General features: G+C 43.1%; 1 protein-coding gene across 5 annotated transcripts in view; it reads left to right on the top strand.

Moving 5' to 3' along the window:
* The window catches only part of cyth1a (cytohesin 1a), a 48,823-nt gene extending 28,609 nt beyond the window's left edge, over positions 1-20,214 (top strand). For 4 of the 5 annotated variants that reach the window (XM_034219556.1, XM_034219553.1, XM_034219555.1 and 1 more), the window contains exons 2-13: positions 2,686-2,768; positions 4,837-4,901; positions 6,034-6,100; positions 6,199-6,317; positions 10,485-10,565; positions 10,699-10,811; positions 12,003-12,151; positions 12,233-12,345; positions 15,823-15,901; positions 16,002-16,070; positions 16,516-16,670; positions 17,028-20,214. In XM_034219556.1, the coding sequence (XP_034075447.1) occupies positions 2,686-2,768; positions 4,837-4,901; positions 6,034-6,100; positions 6,199-6,317; positions 10,485-10,565; positions 10,699-10,811; positions 12,003-12,151; positions 12,233-12,345; positions 15,823-15,901; positions 16,002-16,070; positions 16,516-16,670; positions 17,028-17,106 (1,172 nt within the window). In that variant the 3' untranslated portion in view covers positions 17,107-20,214. Of the gene's footprint in view, positions 1-2,685; positions 2,769-4,836; positions 4,902-6,033; positions 6,101-6,198; positions 6,318-10,484; positions 10,566-10,698; positions 10,812-12,002; positions 12,152-12,232; positions 12,346-15,822; positions 15,902-16,001; positions 16,071-16,515; positions 16,671-17,027 lie in introns of those variants that run through there. The other variant, XM_034219554.1, reaches the window with a different exon arrangement.
* The last annotated feature ends 678 nt before the right edge of the window (positions 20,215-20,892 follow it).

The raw sequence follows: 20,892 nt of genomic DNA on the forward strand, positions 1-20,892 counted from the left end.
AGAAGAAAAACAAGCAGCATTGACATACGTGGACGGGCTCCCCCCCTCATCAGCTGGTTTCAGGAAAATGACACCCACTTGGTGCCCACCTCAGGAACATGCGTTGGTGGGGCCTTTCCTTTCCCTGATGTGGTCTTGATCCTTTCTGCTGAAGTTAGAAAGGCAGTGACACGTGTACCTCATTGGCTGCTTGAGTAAGTCTGGTTGTGTGGCTGACAACAGATGACATGTGGGGTGGTAGGTTGGACCAAGGCTTCATCCTCAGTCTGCCCGGCTCATGGGCTAAGATACCGATTTGAAGAAGGTCCTTGTTTGTGCTCTTGAGACAGAGATGGTTTCCTCAAATGATAACGTTCCTTTGCTCAGTTTCTTTTAATTGATAGTCCTTTTCTGACGTTCTTCTGTCCTGTCTCCTTCACTTTGTGGCCCTACTTTAAACCAGGAATGGTGTGGTTTGGTTGGTTCCCAATTTCTTCTGCATTTAAGCACTTTGAATTGCCTTGTGTTGAAAAGTGCTATATAAATAAACTTGCCTTGCATCCACCAGTCGTCCCACCAGTCGTCCCACCTGACATCATACTGTACTTCCAGAAGAAGGAAAAAACGGCCTGCTTTAAGCTTGTCCTCCCCATCGCTCTGATAAACTCGCAGCCCGCTCTGCATTTACTCAGCGTGACATTTACTGACCCAGTCAAACTTAGACAGGGTCAATAAATACTGGTAGAACACATACTTAAACCTGTCAGCACTTGGCTTTGCATCTGTGTGTGTGTGCGTCTGTATCGAAAACATTCAAGTCTTCTCCAACGTTAGCTGCAATTGAGGGAACTGTCTAACCTAAAACAAAGGTCATCCAAGTGCTTGTCCGATGTCAGCTTAATTTGTAAGTGAGAACAGTTTTGTTTCCATGGATACCATGAACATTAGGGCTGGTTTGCCAGGGAGAGTGTAGGCTGTGAGGTACAGTATGATATGCGTGTGGACGGCCATGCTCCCCCAGCTCTCTGAAAAAAGACGGGAAGACAGCATGGCTTTGTTTTGGGGATCCTTATCAGCCCCACTCTAAGGCTCTTGCTTTGGACTTCTCTTGTCTGTATCCCCGTGTTAAATATAAGTAGACATTCCATTTATGTCATGGGTATTAGCCTCAATATGTTAAGGTGAGCATACCTTCTGTTATTCAAATAATTGCTTCCCATTATGCACATCTTTTTTTCTCTAGGATAACTTTTATTGAGGATTCTAAGCTTGGATTAATTGTTCTTTAAGGGAAAATTAAAAAAGATATGTTTTGCTGTAAAGTTGTGTCAAAGCACACTGAGCTTATACTTTCCGGATGGTTTGCCTCGTCCTTGTTTTATTGATTGCTGCGCCAGATTTTGTTGAGAGTTTACCCTTCATTTCACTGACCTCTCACTGCAGGTACACTGCGTCAATGTTAACGATGCGTTGTGGTTTTATTTGGATGATGTACTCTACGGTAGAGGAAAGGATAACGTTGTAGAAAGAGGGAGGTTTCTCTCAGGTCATCGTTGGTATAGAAGGTTATGAAATGATGAGTAATCTGAAACCCTGTGTTGAAGATTCCTCTGGACTCAGCTTTCATTACTCTATAACAATTACCTTGTTAACCGTTTGCAGAGATCCACAGTCAACCTTCGCCTCGACCCCTTTAACCCTTTGAACCCTGCTAGTGAGGTAATGAGAGGGCACATGAGGGGGCTCATGCTTAGGAACTGGGGGAATGAGAGACAGTCATGACAGTGTCAAAAAGACACTGAAAAGAGTTTGTCGCTAAGGATCTTTTGTTTTGTGAAATAATGTTGCAGTATCTACAAAAACACATGGTTTGGTTCTCTAACCTTAGAGGGGGCAGACTTTATTATTTTGCAGGAAGGAACTTAGTTGAACTTTAAAAAAAACATTGTTATTACAAGTTGATTATTAATGCATTTCTTCAGCAGGTGAAAACAAGCTTGAAGGTATTTCAAATACTCGTAGCAATACATAGAGTTGCAATTTAACATTGTCCTCTCGCCTTTTTTTAAGAGACTTAAGTTTGATATTCTGAAATAGTACGGCGAAATGTCTTCAAACGCAGGGCTACAATAAAAAAAAAAAGCAGAGGTTGTGCTTAGATTGCTGTTACAGTTACGCTGCTGGTGTCGCTTTATGCTAGTAGGGCAGGTTGTCCATCCATCAGGACACAGTGCTCGCCCCTCAGTACTCAGCAGAGCTTATTATAGCAGCCTACAGTGTGAGTGACAGCAGCTCTGAGACCTGTCACATATGTGCTTCTCTGGGGCTCAGTGCTGCCTGGCTGACCTGAGCTGTTTCCTTCAGTCTGACAGTTCACACCTAAAAGGTCTGATCCTCTTCAGAGTGCACCTTGCTGCTGAACACTTGATTTACTGTGTAGATGTTTCATACGCTGAGTGTTCCTCTCCTCTTAGGTACAGATACAGTATCTGCTACTGCTGAGGAACAGCTTATATGGCTATCATTGAAACAGCCAGACTCCACAAACGTTGCCATGTCACCCTCTGATATCAAGGAGAATTATAAAGCATTTCTGTGCACTGAGATAGGCTCAGGGACACGCCTCATGAGACACATACGCATAGAGAAGGTGCATTATATTTGGGCGACTGTCCTAACCCTTCATCCTCTCTCCTCCCTCCCCAGTGCCGGACGACCTCACCCCCGAGGAGCAGCAGGAGCTGGAGAATATCCGCCGGCGCAAGCAGGAGCTGCTGGAGGACATTCAGGTAATACTGGAATAACATACTGGGGGTTTTGTTATGATTATGTGCACAAATTGCTCTGAAACAGTAAATGGGCTTACAACTCATGAGCTCTGGTTTGACTGCAGAAAATGTTAACCTTAAGCCTTTTTACTCTCGTTAGGTGTATTGTTCAGATATACATTTACTTGTCTCAGTACAAAAAAGTGTCACGACAACAAATACTATTCAAGTTGGCTGAAAATACTTAATCTGATTGGACTAAATATCACTTAATATCACAGTTGGTATAATCTTAATAGAATAATTCAGTCAACCGCCCATCAAAAGGACCAGTCTTGAGATTTAGGGGCTCAAGGGGAAAGGGGATTTCATTTTCAAGCTAACAATGTCCAGACATTTGGCATCCTTCCACTGCCTTCAGATACAACTGGGACTCCTCTGTTTTTGGTTAAACATTTATCTTCCAGCCAGTTGTACAAATGTTCCTTTTGCAAGGAATCCATTTAAAACATTTCAACCCGAGTGGAATGTGAGGTATTTCCTGCCAAGGGCTCACTTCCTTAGCTAACCATTTCTTACTGTTTAGCCGTTTGTGTTTTTATGGATGCACCGTGTAAACAAATACCTCTTTTTATGGATACAAGCTATCTCTTTGTGATGTTTTCATTGAAATGTGTTTTTGAATAAAAAACAAGATAAACACACAGATGAAAAAGGGATCAGGCTCTCAATAGGAACATGCTCATGCAGCCAGTCAAATATCCTTCGTGTACTTTCCTATTTCCAAAGAGAGCCAGGATTCAAAGCAGCTTGGCCGAATTTCCCTAAAGTGGTTTGTTTGATTCCTGGCCTCGGCCTGAGATAATATTTTGATCCTGCCTCGGAGAAGAGCTGCTTGTTGAAGCGAGCTGCTCAGATCAGACCTGTCACTCAGTAACCAGCTCTGTAAGCAATGGATACTCAGGGGTGACCGTAACGTCCTGCTGAGTAGAGTTGGCCTCCAGACGTCCCGGTGGCCCCCTCACCTTCCCCTGGCCCTGACCGACAAACACTACAGGCATGATCCGACACCCTCTCTTTTATGAGCCCCCATCCCTGCCCCTCCCACCCTCTCTGGCCACCACTGCTCTCCTTTCCTCTCCTCTCATTCCTTGTAGTCTGCACACTGACCCCTCTTCTCCTCCTCCTGGACTCCCACATGTCAAGGCCCCCCCGAACACAAACACCCACTTTCCCGTATGAGCACAGCCTTTGTTTGTGGAGGCAAGCATCTGAGGAATGTGTTAGAATTGCGCAGGCCTTCAAAACACAGATGTTCCCTTTGTGGTTTGGCCTATGGTGAGTTGGTATTATGGATGAGGAATTATAAACTAATGCCGCAGCTGGATTTGAATGGGGAGGCTCCATGATTGTAACCTTTTAGTCGCAGCCTCTCTTGATAAAGGGTAAGCTCTATCTGTATACAGGACTCCTCTCATGCTACAGTCTATTATTCCACACTTTCATCAAGCTGACATCACCCTGCGGCAGCCTGGCACCAGCCGTCCTGGCCTGATCGACTAAACCTGAGACCATTAATCTCTAAAACGCTACACAAAATACAATCCATTTTTACGCCATCTCACTCCATTTGTATTGCGGTTATCCCTGAATGTTTTCTGCCTAATCGAATCCCCGATGAGAGGATTGCTTGGAGAGAGCGCACACACGCAAACACGTGTGTCTAAATGAGATTAACTGTAGACAGTTGATATCAGCTTTTTGTTTAAGAGAACTAAGGAGAGCTGGCAGGGCACCAGTGTGTGATGCTTCAGCTCATCAGGAGCCTAAGATGCTCTCTTTGTTGAGCTGATGGTTTCCGATGTGAGTGTTTATGAGATAAAAGGCCGGATGTGTTCAAAGGCCACCTGGCTTATAGACAAACAGGTGATTCAGAGATGATGGCCTCTCCCTCGGCACTGTTTAATAGAGACAGACAAATACTTTGCATGTTGTTTGTGTTTGTCACACACTTCTCCTGGGTCAGGGAAATTAGCTGGCACATGATGAATGACATTTTAAGTCTAAAGTTGTTTTCTCTTCTCTGCAGCGGCTGAAGGATGAGATAGCAGAAGTGACAAGTGAGATCGAGAACCTGGGTTCCACTGAGGAGAGGTAAGAATAAAAGGGTCCGCCCCTTCTCCCCCCCTCCCCCCTTCGCACACAATCTCCCTCTGTGTCGCCTATATTGGCTTGTTGTTTGCCTTCTATTAACTTAGCAAATGAAGCTATGAATGTTTGATGGGCAGGTCTGGTGATCTGGTCACACCAAAATGGCTCCAAAAATTGGCAATGCTGCTTTTAAGGCAGTTTTAATGTTTCATCAGGCGCACCCCCATTATGAGAGGCCTCAGTGAATAATGCAGTGGGTGTACGGGCAGAGGCAGACAATGGACCGTCCCAGGGGAGGGAGGCTTGATGTTTGGACTACTCAAGTGGATAGGGATCCCATCAACTACCGAATTATCTTTCTTGGATATAAAACCCATTAAGGTTTACTGCACTTTCTTACGATCAAAGTTTCCTTCAATCCATTTTTGAAGGAAGTGCATTGTAGTCTGGGTTGCCTCTGTTCAGTTGAATGTCAGACTTTGGCAGTATATAGCCCAAGGAATGCTGCTGTGAGTGAATCAGTGGGAAGAAGAAGTGGCGACCTCTCACCGGCTGGAGATGGAGATGTAACCATGGTAACAGCGGACTCTTTGAGTGTACTTTGACCCCTGAATTACTCCAGGCATGGGAAATGAGACGTTCCCATATGCATGATGTTAAACGCCTTTATCAAGGCTTTGTCATCACAATGGAGTGGGAGGACAGGCCAGTCTCCGCCAAACAAATGAAAAATGTTTATTTGAAAGACACTTTTAGGAAGTGAAGCAAATACATTTAGTGTTACTGGCCGAGCCTTGTGAAATCCATTTGTTGGATTCGCATACCAAAAGATCTAAATGTATTCCGCTCAGGGTAATGGTTCTTTTTTTTTTTTAAATGACCAGAAATCACTAGATTTAACTTCTCAAACAAGAACATTGTCTTAGACCTTCTGTGGTATTGTATTGAATATATTTGGGTTTTGGTTGGTTTGGTGTAGTTTCCAACAAGGTGATATTTCAGAATTATTGATAATTAAAGTAGTTTAGTTTGAAGCCCTTCCTATATACCAGAGTTTGTTTGTATACAACATAAAGTCGAACTTAAAAACAACCTACAAACTAACCTACAAACAACCTACACTCTTGTGTTCCAGGAAAAATATGCAGAGGAATAAACAGGTGGCCATGGGCCGTAAGAAATTCAACATGGACCCCAAAAAGGTAGGTTGAAGAAACTGTCGGGATTCTTCCGAAATGTGATTTGGTTCCACATGCTCTGATGAACAGGAAGTAACCTGGGGGCCCTCTCTCTTTCTCAGGGGATCCAGTTCCTGATTGAGAACGACTTGCTGAAGAACACCAGCGACGACATTGCTCAATTCCTCTACAAAGGCGAGGGCCTCAACAAAACAGCCATCGGAGATTATCTCGGAGAGAGGTGAGGATGAAGACTGATCTTTATTTTCCACTATCTAACCATCTTCCACTCACACTCTATCATGACTCACCAGCACCCATCCATGTGGTTGATAAAAGCCTTGAATGGCGAGTGCATATTTTCCGTCTTGCTGTGTTTCCTCTTGGTCAGGAACACACCCTTCCTTTCCAGTTTACTGGAACCACATTTATCCTCGAGATGTTTGTTACTCCATCTGTCTTTGATTATCTTACTCATTCATATAACACGATAAAGAAACTTGACAACGCACGTGTTGAAAGACACTCCAGACCGTCCCTGTTGGAGTGAAAACATAACAGTTATGGCCAGCACACGCTGCTCAGGGACTACAGGGCTGGCAGAGTTACAGTCAGGGTGTGGTCTCTGAGGTCAGACCAGGAAATGGAGCTCAGGCTGTAGATGGACGCTCTAAGTATGATTGTTATCACCTCTCCAAGTGTTTCTGATTCTACAAAGAGAGGCTGAAACGGCGTGAGAGCCTTGAGACACGATTGATCACTCGTCCACTGGGAACAGTAGTGGCTGGATAAGACTCTGTCAGCGAGAGCTCCTCAGAGCCTTCCCATGATCCCACAGGGAAGATCATTTACTCTGAAGGGCCTGAAGGTCAGGCATGAAGTCATGATCGAGATTAGATGATAAATGAGAGGGAGGTGGCGGGTGTTTTCCCTTTCCTATTATATTTGATGGAATAATGCAGAATACAACAGACCTCAAGCCTTTAGTATGAGAGTCTAGTGTTTCCCCTACCATTGTCTTGGAGGGGCGCTGCACCCCGCCAACGGAGCCCCGCGCCCCCCCTGAAGTTCAAGGTGTTTATAAAAAAAAAATATATATATATATAGCACCAAATTGCAAATAATCTATAACTACTGTCACTTTTCACATTGAACATGTGCTCTTTTATTAAATAAACTAAACACTTTCATTTTAAGTTGTGAGTTTAGTGTTTTTGACCCTAAGAAACACTGATGCATCTCTGCTCCAGAGGATTTAAAAAAAAAATATCATATTAGTTTCCTGTTTAAATCCCCTGAACCTGCAAACACAAACAGCTTTCTGTGCACGGATCGCTTTGCATTCGTGTGTGGGTTTTATGAGACTCCCCTGACGGTCAGCCGATTCGTACTTGTAATTTTTTCTATCTATAGCCAATCAGATGTCTCCTTCATTCTAAGCCAATCACATGAGCGCACCCCCACGAGGGTAAGATTACTTCATATACGCATTTTGCGCAGTCCGGTCAGCTCGCTAAACAGAGGGCGGAGCATCAGGTGATCATGCAGAGCAGCGTGTCTCCATCAGACTCAGCAGCTGATCTGATCTCTCTCTCGCGTCCGGTTATACTTCACTCGCGTTTATGTCCATATCGATCAGATCCAGCTCTCCTGATCGGCCTTTATAGAGAGCACCGATCAAACTATTAAGAGTGAATATCGGCCGATAATGACCGGCGGGGCTCCCCCCCGAGGTCACTGTCTAACACTGGCTTCGTAGTGTACTGATCGATTAGGCTTAGCTAACCTGTAGCTGCTCCCTCCACACTCACAACAACTTCATACAGACATAAATAAAGCAGCTGTATTCGCCATACAGGAAAAACACATTTAAAACGGTTTTGCCTGCCGTTTTTGTGTACACAAGCATTCATCAATGGTTTGGAAAGTGGCGCTGTACCTTAATAATATAACTTTAGGCTTGTATTTGCGTGCATTTCCTGTTCGGAAAGTGGCGCTGTATTGAGAGTGGAGGGTGTCCTGAGATTAGCGCCTGCAGGCAGGCTCCATGGACCTGTCAGCTCCGGACTGCGCAAAATGCGTACATGAAGCGCTACGTCATGAACGCAAGAAATCTACCCTCGTGGGGGCGCGCTCATGTGATTGGCTTAGAATTGAGGAGACATCTGATTGGCTATAGATAGAAATAATTACAAGTACGAATCGGCTGACCGTCAGGGGAGTCTCAAAAAACCCACACACGAATGCAAAGCGATCTGTGCACAGAAAGCGGTTTGTGTTTGCAGGTGCAGGGGATTTAAACGGAAAACAAATATGTGAGGATCAAAAATACACATGTAAAACTTTTTTCTGTATTTGGACTTTTATTTACATTTATATGAAACGGAATACATTTGTGTGTGCATTGAAAAACACAAGTGTGGATCCTTATGCGGATCATGAAATACAAGTGTGAATCCTTCTGTGTGTATGTGTGTATTATGAGACTGTTCTGAGACCATACATTAAAGGTCAAATGCAAAGCTTCCAAATATGCTACATTTTTATAGAAATTTTGTTTTTAAGACTGCCTGTATTTTTTATTTAATTTAAATCGAGAGAATACACCCGAAAAAAAGCTTTTTATTGATACAAAACTCGACCCAAAGCCGTACATTTCTGACATGTCATTCCCAGCAGCCTCCGCGCGCGTGACGTCATTGTGGCCAAACAGTCTCTGGGCTAAATATCCCGACTCGGCAGTCTCGTGCGCTGTTCACATGTCAGCGGTGTTTTTCGCTCATGACTGGTGCAGAAAACTCTGAATTATATCCGCGAAATCACGCAAAACATGGGTTATTGTTGTGCTTTCGGATGTACGAACGGTGCGGGATCTGGGAGAATTTTTCATTAATTTCCCCAAGACAAAATCATCTGCCGAAACTGGATTATTTTAGTGAATCGTGTTGGCTGGCAGCCGACAAAATGGAGCAAGTTGTGCTCTGACCACTTCGCGTCTGATGCATACGATGTTGATCCTGCCATCGTCAAGTCTGTTGGTGGAGAAGCATTTAAAGTACATCGGAGGCTGAAACCCGGAGCCGTTCCCTCCATATTTGAGCACAAAAAACAACCGAAAGAACGAAAGAGCCGGGCAATGCAGAAACGCCAAAGAATTGCGGTAAACACATTTTGATTTGATTTCAGAGCGCACGGAGCACAGAGCGGACAGCAGATAACGGAATTGCAGTTTTATTGCTTATAGATTATCAGAACATTTCAAAGGGGACACAGCCCCATTGGATATTAACCTATGGATTAACTACTTCATCGTTTTTATCGTTTTAATGCCATTTTAGACCAGACAAAGAGGAAGGTAAGCCTAGCTCATGTTAGTACCTAGCGCCATTTGTTTTGATGTACGTTTTTGTTGATAACCTCGCGAGTTTGTATCTTTCAGTGTTGAGGTGGGCACCGTTAGATTATGTGTCTTTACGATCATAAACAATGTGTTGGATGTGGAGCTAGGATAAGTAATAAGGGAGCTAGGAGTGATTTTCGGTGCAGTAATAGGTTAGCATTTTTCGCTCGGGGCTAATTCAGAGGCATTGTGTTTTGTTTTTTTTAAATAAATGAAAAAGATCAGTTAAATGAGTTTTTTCCCGATATATGGATATATAAATATTCATAGTTTATTAAATATTAAGGTTCCTTAGACGTCGTTTCCTGCAAATGACGCGATTTCGGGTCCGTGGGGCTAAGAGGATAACAGAGTATGTTTTATTTTTTTTTCACAACAGTTGTATTTGGATGGAATGAATACCTATAGTGATAATTCAAAGTAATAAAATGATTTTTACAGTGAAAAAGTTCAAATGGAACTGATGGTTCCCAAATTACCCAGAGGTCGCCTGGACTTTATTTTTCTAAACCTCTCTAAAAAGGTCAAATTTCACTTGTTTTGCATCAATCTTGATACAGGGTACTTATTATATGTTATAGTTTGGATTCCTAAAGCTTTTAGTCTATAGTCTACTCAGAATCAGACATGATAACGAAACTAAGTTGTACTATCGGCGGAAGCAGCTGTGAGCGATAAGCCAGGTGGAAATATGTTTGGCCACTCTGACGTCACGCGACGCCATCTTGCGGAGACGAGCGGCTGAGAAATAAATCGTCGGACTTGGTGTTGGGGGTTGAACAAAATAAATATTGCGCATTGCCAGACGCATATTATCTCCGATTTTAATACTGCAATATCTTAGATAGTGTTGTAGCTATATGATTTCGATTTTACTGGCAATTATAAAAAAATCTTTGCATTTGATATTTAATCTTCTGTATTTGTGTTTCTTGGTTATGCCGAAAAAGCCATGTTAAATGTTAACCAGTGATACAATTTGCTCTGCTTTTGTTTTTGTCCCTGTAGAGATGACTTCAATCTGGAAGTCCTTCATGCCTTTGTGGAGCTTCATGAGTTCACAGACCTGAACCTGGTTCAGGCCCTCAGGTAAGACATCATCTCCCAAGAAACGTACATCCCTCACATCTGTGATTTTCAGTGTTGTTCCTTCATGAGAGCTATTTCAGCCTTTTCACAGTGGAAGTGAGTGTTGCTGAATGCTGACTGTGTCCCCTGACAGACAGTTCCTGTGGAGTTTTCGGCTACCGGGAGAAGCTCAGAAGATCGATCGCATGATGGAGTCTTTCGCTCAGCGCTACTGCAAATGCAACCCTGGCGTTTTCCAGTCCACAGGTACAGCGTCACGCCATGAAGACAAGCTTTCAGTGCTGTCATGAAAATCCAAAGAGCTATGGATGTGTGGGCAGTGAAACAAACAACATAATGTATTCAGATTTAGGTTATTTATTCTAAGATATAGCCATCAGCAATATTAATAATAACCTATTAAAACACTTATTTTTCTTAAAGCAGATACACTTGTTTCCTCCCTGAAGCACTTCATTTTTCCATAAAGCATTGAGATCTAATGGCATGTCGACGGAACTGATATCTAAAGTGCTCACCTCAGCAGACACAACGTCTGCTGAGGTGAGCTGTGCTCTACAGCAGCATCTGGCTTTTGGGAAATAATGTCCATATCAGACAGGAGCCTGCCTCTAACATGGATGCAGATGGATGTGAATAATACATGCTCCTCAACAACCTAACAGGCCGATTAAGTGCTACTGCTGCATCAGCCTTGTGCTGGCCTCGTTGACTTTTAGTAAACACACACATTAGAGTGCACGTCCAGAAACACACATGCATACTTAACAGCCTCTCACTCCCCGCTAACGAAGCTTCGCCTATCCGCTCCTCTATGTTCCACTGTGGTCCCCTAAGTGCAGTCCTTTCAGCTCGGCTAATTTATATTTATATTTAAACATTAGACATTAAATTAGACATTGGCTGCAGTTTTATGGTAAATAGCAACCGTTTGCTCATCTCTCTCTTATAATTGTGTGTGTGTGTGTGTGTGTGTGTGTGTGTGTGTGTGTGTGTGTGTGGTGTGTGTGTGTGTGTGTGTGTGTGTGTGTGTGTGTGTGTGTGTGTGTGTGTGTGTGTGTGTGTGTGTGGTGTGTGTGGTGTGTGTGTGTGTGTGTGTGTGTGTGTGGGTGTGTGTGTGTGTGTGTGTGTGTGTGTGTGTGTGTGGGTGTGTGTGTGTGGTGTGTGTGTGGTGTGTGTGTGTGTGTGTGTGTGTGTGTGTGTGTGTGTGTGTGTTGTGTGTGTGTGTGGTGTGTGTGTGTGTGTGTGTGTGTGTGTGTGTGTGTGTGTGTGTGTGTGTGTGTGTGTGTGTGTGTGTGTGTGTGTGTGTGTGTGTGGTGTGTGTGTGTGTGTGTGTGTGTGTGTGTGTGTGTGTGTGTGTGTGTGTGTGTGTGTGTGTGTGTGTGTGTGTGTGTGTGTGTGTGTGTGTGTGTGTGTGTGTGTGTGTGTGTGTTACAGACACCTGTTACATCTTGTCATTTGCCATCATCATGCTAAACACCAGCCTCCACAACCCGAACGTGAAGGACAAGCCGGCTGTGGAACGATTCATCTCCATGAACAGAGGAATCAACGAAGGAGGAGACTTACCCGAAGACCTGCTCAGGGTCAGTATGGCTGTAACACACAGATATTGTGAATGATTCTTCCACAAGCTCTGTGTTTATACTCCACTCCCTGTGTTGTAGAATCTGTATGATAGCATCAAGAATGAGCCTTTCAAAATCCCAGAGGACGACGGAAACGACCTCACACACACTTTCTTCAACCCAGACAGAGAGGGCTGGCTGCTAAAACTGGGTGAGTGAAACTGGAAATACACGTGCACATTTATTTGGCTACACAATGTATTGCCAAGATAATGGTGTTCTCATGTATGTGTCTGCGCAGAATGATTACGTTGTGTTTTCATAAAGGCTCATATTGCACAAAGTGATAATCAATGTTTACCTTGTGTGTGTATGAGCTGGTAGACACTCGACCTGAGACATCTGAAAACATCTCTGCCCGCTTTCATGCGTTATGAATATGGCTTTGAGATCAGACAACCACATGTGGAGGCCTTTGCATTATTTACCACAGGGCATTTTCATACACTGACGTACACACACAAGCACAATGACAACTGTTATGTTAGGACATTTTTTGTGATGTGTTTTAGCTTTTTACTGCAGACATTTTAATTCAGATTTGTACCATAGTGGAAACCCTCCTCAAGCATTATTTTGAATTGTTATTATTTTTAATAATTAAATGAATTTGAATGATTCTAATTATTTTTTCTTATCCTTATTAGAGTTTAAAAGTGTTTGTGCGGTTTGATGGGTATTTTTGTCCTGACCATTTGAATTTGTTTTGACTTAAACATAGTTTTGGACACCATTGAGCTAATACATACACCTGCATTGTTACAAATGTTTCACAGGATGTCTGATGTTACTTTCACTGGTCACAATACTTCTACAAAAAGAAAAGCACAACCCTGGACCCCTGAACTCTTCATCCTCTGTTTCCTCTGAGATCTCTCTCTGTTGTACAGATTCACAATTCATTTAATTAAAGAGCGCATGAATGTTCAACATGCAATTGAATCTTTACAATGGACCTAAACTAGAAAGTGAAGAATTACTCTCTCTCCGAATTGTCAGTTTTTAATAAAACAATCAGGGGTAAATGACTGGATATAACAAACATGGAGCCAAGTGGAGGCGATATTTAATGTAGTGCTTTACAGTAGCTGTGGCATTGAGTACAACTCCCCCTTGTGGGCTGATACAACAACAGATATGTAAAATCTGTTGACCCTCAAAAAGGAAGCTGTAAAGCAGTGCATCAAAGCCTCCCTGGAACCAGATCAACAGGACTGTGGTGCAATAATTCCTTATCATTTAATTTGATTTATTTTGTTTTGTTTTCCTCTCCGTTTGTTTGTGTCCATGTGTTTGGCTGTTGTCTTTCCTCAGGAGGTATGTACACCTGCTCTTCCCAAACGCTAGTCCATCTCTCAGCTCTCGGGTGCTTTTTGGTGGTCCGCCATGCTTTTGTTCTATTTTCTCATGTTTTGTAAATGTTCAGGCCGGGCCGCAGATTTTTTAAATTTATTTTTGTGTCTCCATTGACTCATTTGATCTTCAGATGTATGTCTGTGTAGTCTGTCATAGGTGGTCCGTCCACACTCTTTAATCTCTGTGGGTGGTTGCTGGGCACTCACCGGGTTCATTCGCCACACCATGGGCTCGGCTCGGGGAGCAGAGGCTTTGTGACCAGTTTGCCTCTCTTTTCTCTGTATGCTGTGGTGGTCACTCTTTGATCTGTGTTTATTTTGAAAGCTGCATTATGCCTTTTTGCCGTACAGTGAGCACAACAAAGGAGTTTCGCTTGACTCTCCAAATTCACCATGAACCCAGTTACTCATTGGCTTATTGTTGTTTGCTCTCTGGTGGCATGGAAAGGGAATAATGCACAGTTTCGACCGTGTGGCTCTGCTCTCCTTATCTTATGATTCAATGGATCTGAAGGGTAACCGTGGGGACCGGTGTGGCGCTGGACTGGACCAAACTGTGGGAGAGAAGCGTGGGCAGAGGAGCGGGCTGAAAGGGATTTATTCAGGATTGCTTGCCCATACACATAACATCTACATAGTTAAGAGGTTTGGTTGTGCATTCTTGTAAGTAATGAATGTTTCCTCTCATAACTACATTTGCATCCTTGTTTTACAAAAACAAGAAGTGAAATGACATGAGAAGCAAACCAGTTTCTAATTTGTCCTTTTGAGAATAATCTTTTTCAACTGAATCAGAAAATCTAGATATGTTTTAAAAGAGACCCTGTTCCCACCTACCCTCTACTCGCCCAGCCTCTCACAGTCCGGTCTTGCATGGGTGCCCCCCCCCGCTCCACTCCGGCAACATGCCCCTGCAACAATCTGCTGGGACGTCCCGCCTCGTCACAGACATTCTTGCAGGGGAGTTGTCTCTTATGGGAGCTACAGGAGCTGACATGACCATGAAACCGATCTCAGCCTCCGACTGAACCAATCAGCTCAGGCCGTCGGCTGTGTGATTCTGCCATCGCGTCTGTTTTTTCTGTTTGTCTGCTTTTTCCTTGGCATCGCGCTGACAAGTGGAGATGTGGCGACAGGGCTCTCCATCTCTGCCTGTCGAGTGAAGCGTGTGTCGATGGTGTCTGTAAATTATAACAAGCATAGACTGAAGTGTTTGCCCTGTCATGACGTCTGTGATTTGATGGGGTATCATATACAGTGCCACTGCTGCTATATGATCAAATGTGTGTGTTCTACATGTATACAAACATCCTCTAAGCCTCCTTTATCCGGGTAGATGGGTTTCACAATGCAGCTTTTTACTAACATTGGTGGTGGGATAGACAAGGCTTAGGTCTTTATATCGAGTTCAGAAAGATATCGAGTGCCCCCCCCCCCTACTCACCGGACACTGCTACTATAAGACTTAGAAGTTATTTAACAAAGCCCCCCCCCCTACTCACCGGACACTGCTACTATAAGACTGAGAAGTTATTTAACAAAGCCAAAACAGGAAATTCTAGTCTGAGATGCCTGTAGAGAAGCTGAGCATAGCTGCAGGCGCAGAGCTCAATGAGCCTCTGTTTGTTGGCATCCCATCCTCCCAGAGAGAGTGCCATCTGCTCCTCTGATCAGGTTTCCCCTCGCAGGAAGTATGGGTGACAAAAGGGGTCAGAGGTCAGCTACAGATCAGGGGGTGCAGAGTTAACCAGAGAGCCCCCCACTGGGTGTGAAAGAGAAGTTAATCTTAAGTCACTCCTTACTTTCCTCATTCAGCCCTCTGGCAGTCATTTGAGTTCTTGCTCTCCACATGTATACCTGGCTCCTAGTTACTTCATTTGGACAGTAGTTCATTAAGGTCAGTGAGTGCAGTGCAAATGGATCTGTATCCTGTCTATTGATCCTAGCTTTCCACACTCATTCCTCAGCCAGCTATTAATGAAAGAGAAACAGGGCCGAGTTAGCACAGTTCCCAGACACACCAATACATTTGTGGAGACGTAGCTTCATCGTAGAGCATTAGGGGAAAGGATAAAGTCAAGAAAAAATAACAAAGTAACTGGTGATGGTGGAAGAGGGTGAATCGCTATAGTGGGTAAAAGGAGTCCTCTGTAGCCGTCATCTGTCTGTCTGCCATACATCTGTCTGCCTGTCTGCTGCTCGACCCGGTGCTTCGGTGCTCGTTTCTCTCTCTCTCTCTTGTTGAGCCTCTCTGACGCTGGCTGTTTGCTCCACAGGGGGACGTGTTAAAACCTGGAAGAGAAGGTGGTTCATCCTCACAGATAACTGCCTGTACTACTTTGAGTACACCACAGTGAGTACAATCAGTTTCTCAGTCACCGTGAAGACTGTGCTCCCTCTGTTCTTGTTGTTCCCGTGTGCAGCTCTCTCACTCAGAGTTTCTGTTTGTCCAGGACAAAGAGCCCAGAGGAATAATCCCCCTGGAGAACCTGAGCATCAAGGAGGTGGAGGACAAGAAGCCTGTAAGTACAGCTCCCTCTACTGGTCATGTATTTAATTTCACACAGTAAGAACTGGTACTTGGAAATCTTACTTCCACCCATTTCCTAAATGGACAATAAAGAAGGATTTTCTTCGGTGCTGCCCTTTTAGGAAGTTAAAATATTATATATAAAATATATGTGATATTTGCATAAAAAAAAAATCAAACATAATACATTTAATTGACAATTACATCTTGACGGGTAGTTTATTTCCTTATTGACAAACAATTGTACTGGGAGTAAGGCCCTCACAACATTATATATACAAAATACCATAGAGGGATTTCTTAATATGGATAATGTACCTAAATATAACTAGGTAAATTAGGTTTTAGTTTATAGAATTTGTTGATAAATACAGTTATTTATATCTATGCATTATGTTTTCTATATTATCTAACCTCCATCTTCTCCTCTTCTGTAGAACTGCTTTGAGCTTTTCATCCCTGACAACAAGGACCAGGTGATAAAAGCCTGCAAGACTGAGGCTGACGGACGCGTAGTCGAGGGCAACCATACCTTCTACCGTATCTCCGCCCCCACGACTGAGGAAAAAGACGAATGGATGAACAGCATCAAGTAAAACATGTTTCCTTCTCTTCTGAAAGGCCTGGCATTATGAAGTGCATGTGTGTCACCTACACGTGCGGTTCACTCGATCCTATTTCTGTGTTTCTTTGAACTTGGAGTAATCAGGCTCTAAGGTCTTTGCTACAGGAACCATAATGTCTGAAGGGAAATAAAATTCCTGATAATGTTGAAATATGATAAACTTGTGTATTGCAGATGTTAGATGTATAATCTAATTTCACCACACATACATTCTTAGTATCATTGTAAATTGAGCCCTACCTGCATGCAAATGTCTGACATTCCAGTACTTTGAAAGCGCAGGAACACTGACCCCCCCCCCCCCCCCTCTGCGTGTTTCTACAGAGCTGCCATCAGCAGGGATCCCTTTTACGAGATGCTGGCAGCCAGGAAGAAGAAGGTGTCGTCCATGAAGAGGCACTAGAGCTGCCCTGCGCTCCAGATGTTGCACTTGACAGAGCAAGGGGTCCGGGTATCTGCCCGCCCTGTCTGGGGGGGTTGCAGAGGCCGCGGTTTAGGTCTGCCTTAGAACTCTGCAGGGGATTTCTCTAGGACTTGGGACTCTACAGGCCAGAAAAACAGGAAGCATGCTGGGGTTTCTAGATAAGAGTCGGGGCCAAAGTGTCTGTTAACCTCCTCTAACCTCCTCTCTCAGCTTTGTTTGTGCTCTCTGTGTATGAAGCTGAAAGGAAATCTTGCTGTTTAAGACAGCAAACCCCCTTCGAAGATGCTTAAATAACAAACAACATAAATCCCATGTACATTGTTGCACACATACTGTACACAACATGCATACACTCATGCAGCCCCCCGTAGCACACATCTTTTAAACTCAGCAGGTCTGACCGTGTGGCACTCCAACCAAAATATTCCTCGCTTCCTGAAAGAGAAGTGAATACCTTTTCTGACGTGCTTTAAAGTGGACCTATCATGCTATATTTGAATAATATATTGTAGGGCCATACCTATATAAAAGTTTTTTTTTCAAAATACCAAACAGATCATGCATTTTAGCCATGCCTCATTTCGCTCTATTTGCTCTTTTCCAGCCCTGTTTTTGCAAGGGCTGATTCTGTGGCAAATGAGCTGCAGCTGACCACGCCCCCCTGCAAAGGAGGGGGGCTAGGCACGAGCGTCATGTTACCATGCGGTTACCATGCCACGGCAACCTCTCATTCCCCTGATAGGTGGAGAGTTGCCCATATAGGCGGAGCACCCCGTTTCTGACGTCAGACTATTTTCAAATCTGTATCAGTCTGTATCAGATCCGTTGCAGCCCCGTTTTTAGAGATTTGGGTATGGAGGAAAAGAGAGAGGGTTGTGTTTTCTGACACTTGGTGAGTTCCCTGACACACCGGGGACACATATTCATGTATAAAAGACGTACAAAGGTGCATTTTGCATGATAGGTCCCCTTTAATGTTACAGTAATACGTGTATTTTTACAGCTTTAAATGTCGATTCCTCTTTTTGTTTTACTTTTGTTAAGAAAAAGGCAACCGAAACTGCAGGGGGGCGGGTGTGGGAGGAAGGGCGGGAGGGTATGATTTGCCAACTGTTAGTGATTTTATACTTACAAAAAAAGAAAACGTAAAAAAGTTGCCACTCAGGAGATTGTTATGTTCTGAAACGTTCCACGCGACATGGAGCCTGTTCACGACAGCCATTTGAGGAATGAAAGCCTCATCTGTGTCCCGGACTGAACTGTTTTTGTAAATGTGAAGCTGCATTGTGGTACGCTGCAGGTGAGGGTGTCTGGACGGGCTCGCAGAGTTGTGTCTGGCTCATGTTCTTCATTTCCTGAAAGTCCTGGAGAAGCATCCTGAGGATCAGTGTCTTTTAAAGGGACGACTCTTTATCACCCTGGGCTTCTTTTTGAGGTTGTCTGGAAATTAGAAATGGTGGCCCTATTTTTCAATTTCACTTCCCATACATTTTTATATTATTTTGTCTTAATACACACAACTTCATTTCATTGTTAGTAAAGTTACTGCTGCATGGGGCCTGTTGATCTAGATGAAACGTCACAAGAAAAGCTGCTGGTTAGCGACAGTTTCTTCCCCCATTAGACAGAATGAAATCTTTATTTCCTGCGTTTTAATATTGATTTTCTTCGTAGAGTTACCTATTCAAGGGTAAAACAAATCACATGCATTTTCATCTCTCAGCCAGACCTCATTGATCTTTGTACAAAACTGTGCTTCAGGTTGTTTATGTATAAGACATAATATATGACATATTGTTATAGAGGCTTTAACGCGGCACAAATAAACATGTGGTTCAATAAAAGCTATGCCTGGAAACGAATGGGCTGTCCCGACTCAGGATCCAAATTGTGATGTGAAACAATACAAAACTGCTAGGTGTGAGGAATGTACTGCGCTGAACCAAAAGATGGAGGTCAGGATGGCGTATGGTCATGCTGAAGCAGTCATTTTGTCGAATGGCAAACTCAACTGCGTGGAGGTACAAATTTGCATCACAGTCGGTTGTCTTTTCTACTCTTGTCTACTGTCATCTGTGCCTGCTGCTCATCATCCTCATTCACTGCCTCTTCTGGTTCTCTTCTTCTCTCTGCTCTTCTACGCACTAATCCAAGGGAAATTATGAAAAATGCAAAACAATCATAATTCTAGACAGTATTGGTTTATTTATCAAAGTTGTACATATTTAAAATGTATAGTGGGTATGTTGTCTTCATTTTGTTTCCTATTAGCTGTGCCATTTTCTTTTGGTATTCTGTTTAATAATGTTTGATTTGAGGTTTGTATCATTGCCATTTAATCAAGCTAAAAAATAAAGACAAATGTGTCACAACACTGGCGATGGAAGTCTTTCACACAACCACAAACTCCTTCAGATCTCTCTAGTAAAGTCTCTCCAGCAGGGGGCAGTGTGTGATCAGCAGCGATGGGCTTTCTGCTGCAGGGACCATTCACTGAAGCAAACTAGAAAGATAACTTGTATTTTTATATTGCTTATTAGTTGCAACCAAATTACAGTTATGCCTCAGCAACACACATTAAAGTGTGGCCATCCTGCTGTATGTCTTTGAATGCTGAATGCTACTTGAGGGCAGCCTTGGAATTGAATCATTCCTTCTCTGTTGCACAACTGCCAAACATTGCGTTACTCTAACCACATTTACCTTGTGTTAAACAAAAAGCACATTCTCCTGCCACTGTTTGAATCCAGTCTCATGCAGCAACGCAACATTTCCTATATTTATGAAGCTTGCATGCACGTATTTATGGCACAAATGTCGGCGCAGCAGGGAAAGGTCGATATTTACAAGTGAATATGTATCATATTAAATGATGCCTGGAAAAGCAATCAATATAAATGACTTTCTCAATGGAATGGGCATTCGGGAAATGTAGTTGAAAATACATGCATATCTTTGGATTTCTGTTGGTGTGGAGTAATCTAAACTTGGATTTTTATAGGTTTAAATAAATGACTATTTTAAACTTGTTGAGATTGTTTGCCTCTACTGTCTATATGAATAAACGAGGGCTGTTGCCAAAAAGTCTCTGTTGTGAGAAGTTCAAAAAGTGATGACAATTATGTTCTCATCTTGCATTCAACATGTCTGTAAGTATGATTCATAGCATTGTAAATGTGTAACTTGCAGACAGAGTAAACCACCGTTGAAAGCAGTTTGCGTCGAATTTCAGCTAGCACTTTGTAGTAACACAGATTAGCTTCAGTCTCTGTTGAACATTCACAGTGAAGGCTAAAGGCTACTGACATGCAGTGTAGTGCTGCAGAGGCCCATGGGTAATGTTGAGTAGTAGGTATCGTGATAATGTGAAACGGTTCTCTCGTATGAGTTTATTCAAGTTGAGACATGTTTATCTGAACTGAGAGAATTGCTTTGAAAAGTCCTTTAATCTGTGAAAGATTAAAATATTGTTTTTCCCAGCAAAACCTACATCTAAGGCTAAATGAAAATAGCTTTTTTTGTATATTTACCTCTGGGCAATTGCCTGCAGTGTTTGGAGGGAACTTGGGTGCAAATTATGAAACAATTTCTTCCAGATGTGCGGTGAACAAACATAACAATTGCAAAATTAGATTCCTGTTGTGCATCCTTGCATAATGATATTAAAGGGGACCTATCATGCAACATCCATTTTTCATGTATTTTATACATAAACATGTGTCCCCTCTGTGTAAAGAGATTCTCTCTCTTTTTGTCCTGATCCAT

The sequence above is a fragment of the Gymnodraco acuticeps genome, unplaced genomic scaffold, assembly GCF_902827175.1.
Source record: "Gymnodraco acuticeps unplaced genomic scaffold, fGymAcu1.1, whole genome shotgun sequence".
In the NCBI taxonomy this organism is placed as follows: Eukaryota; Metazoa; Chordata; class Actinopteri; order Perciformes; family Bathydraconidae; genus Gymnodraco; species Gymnodraco acuticeps.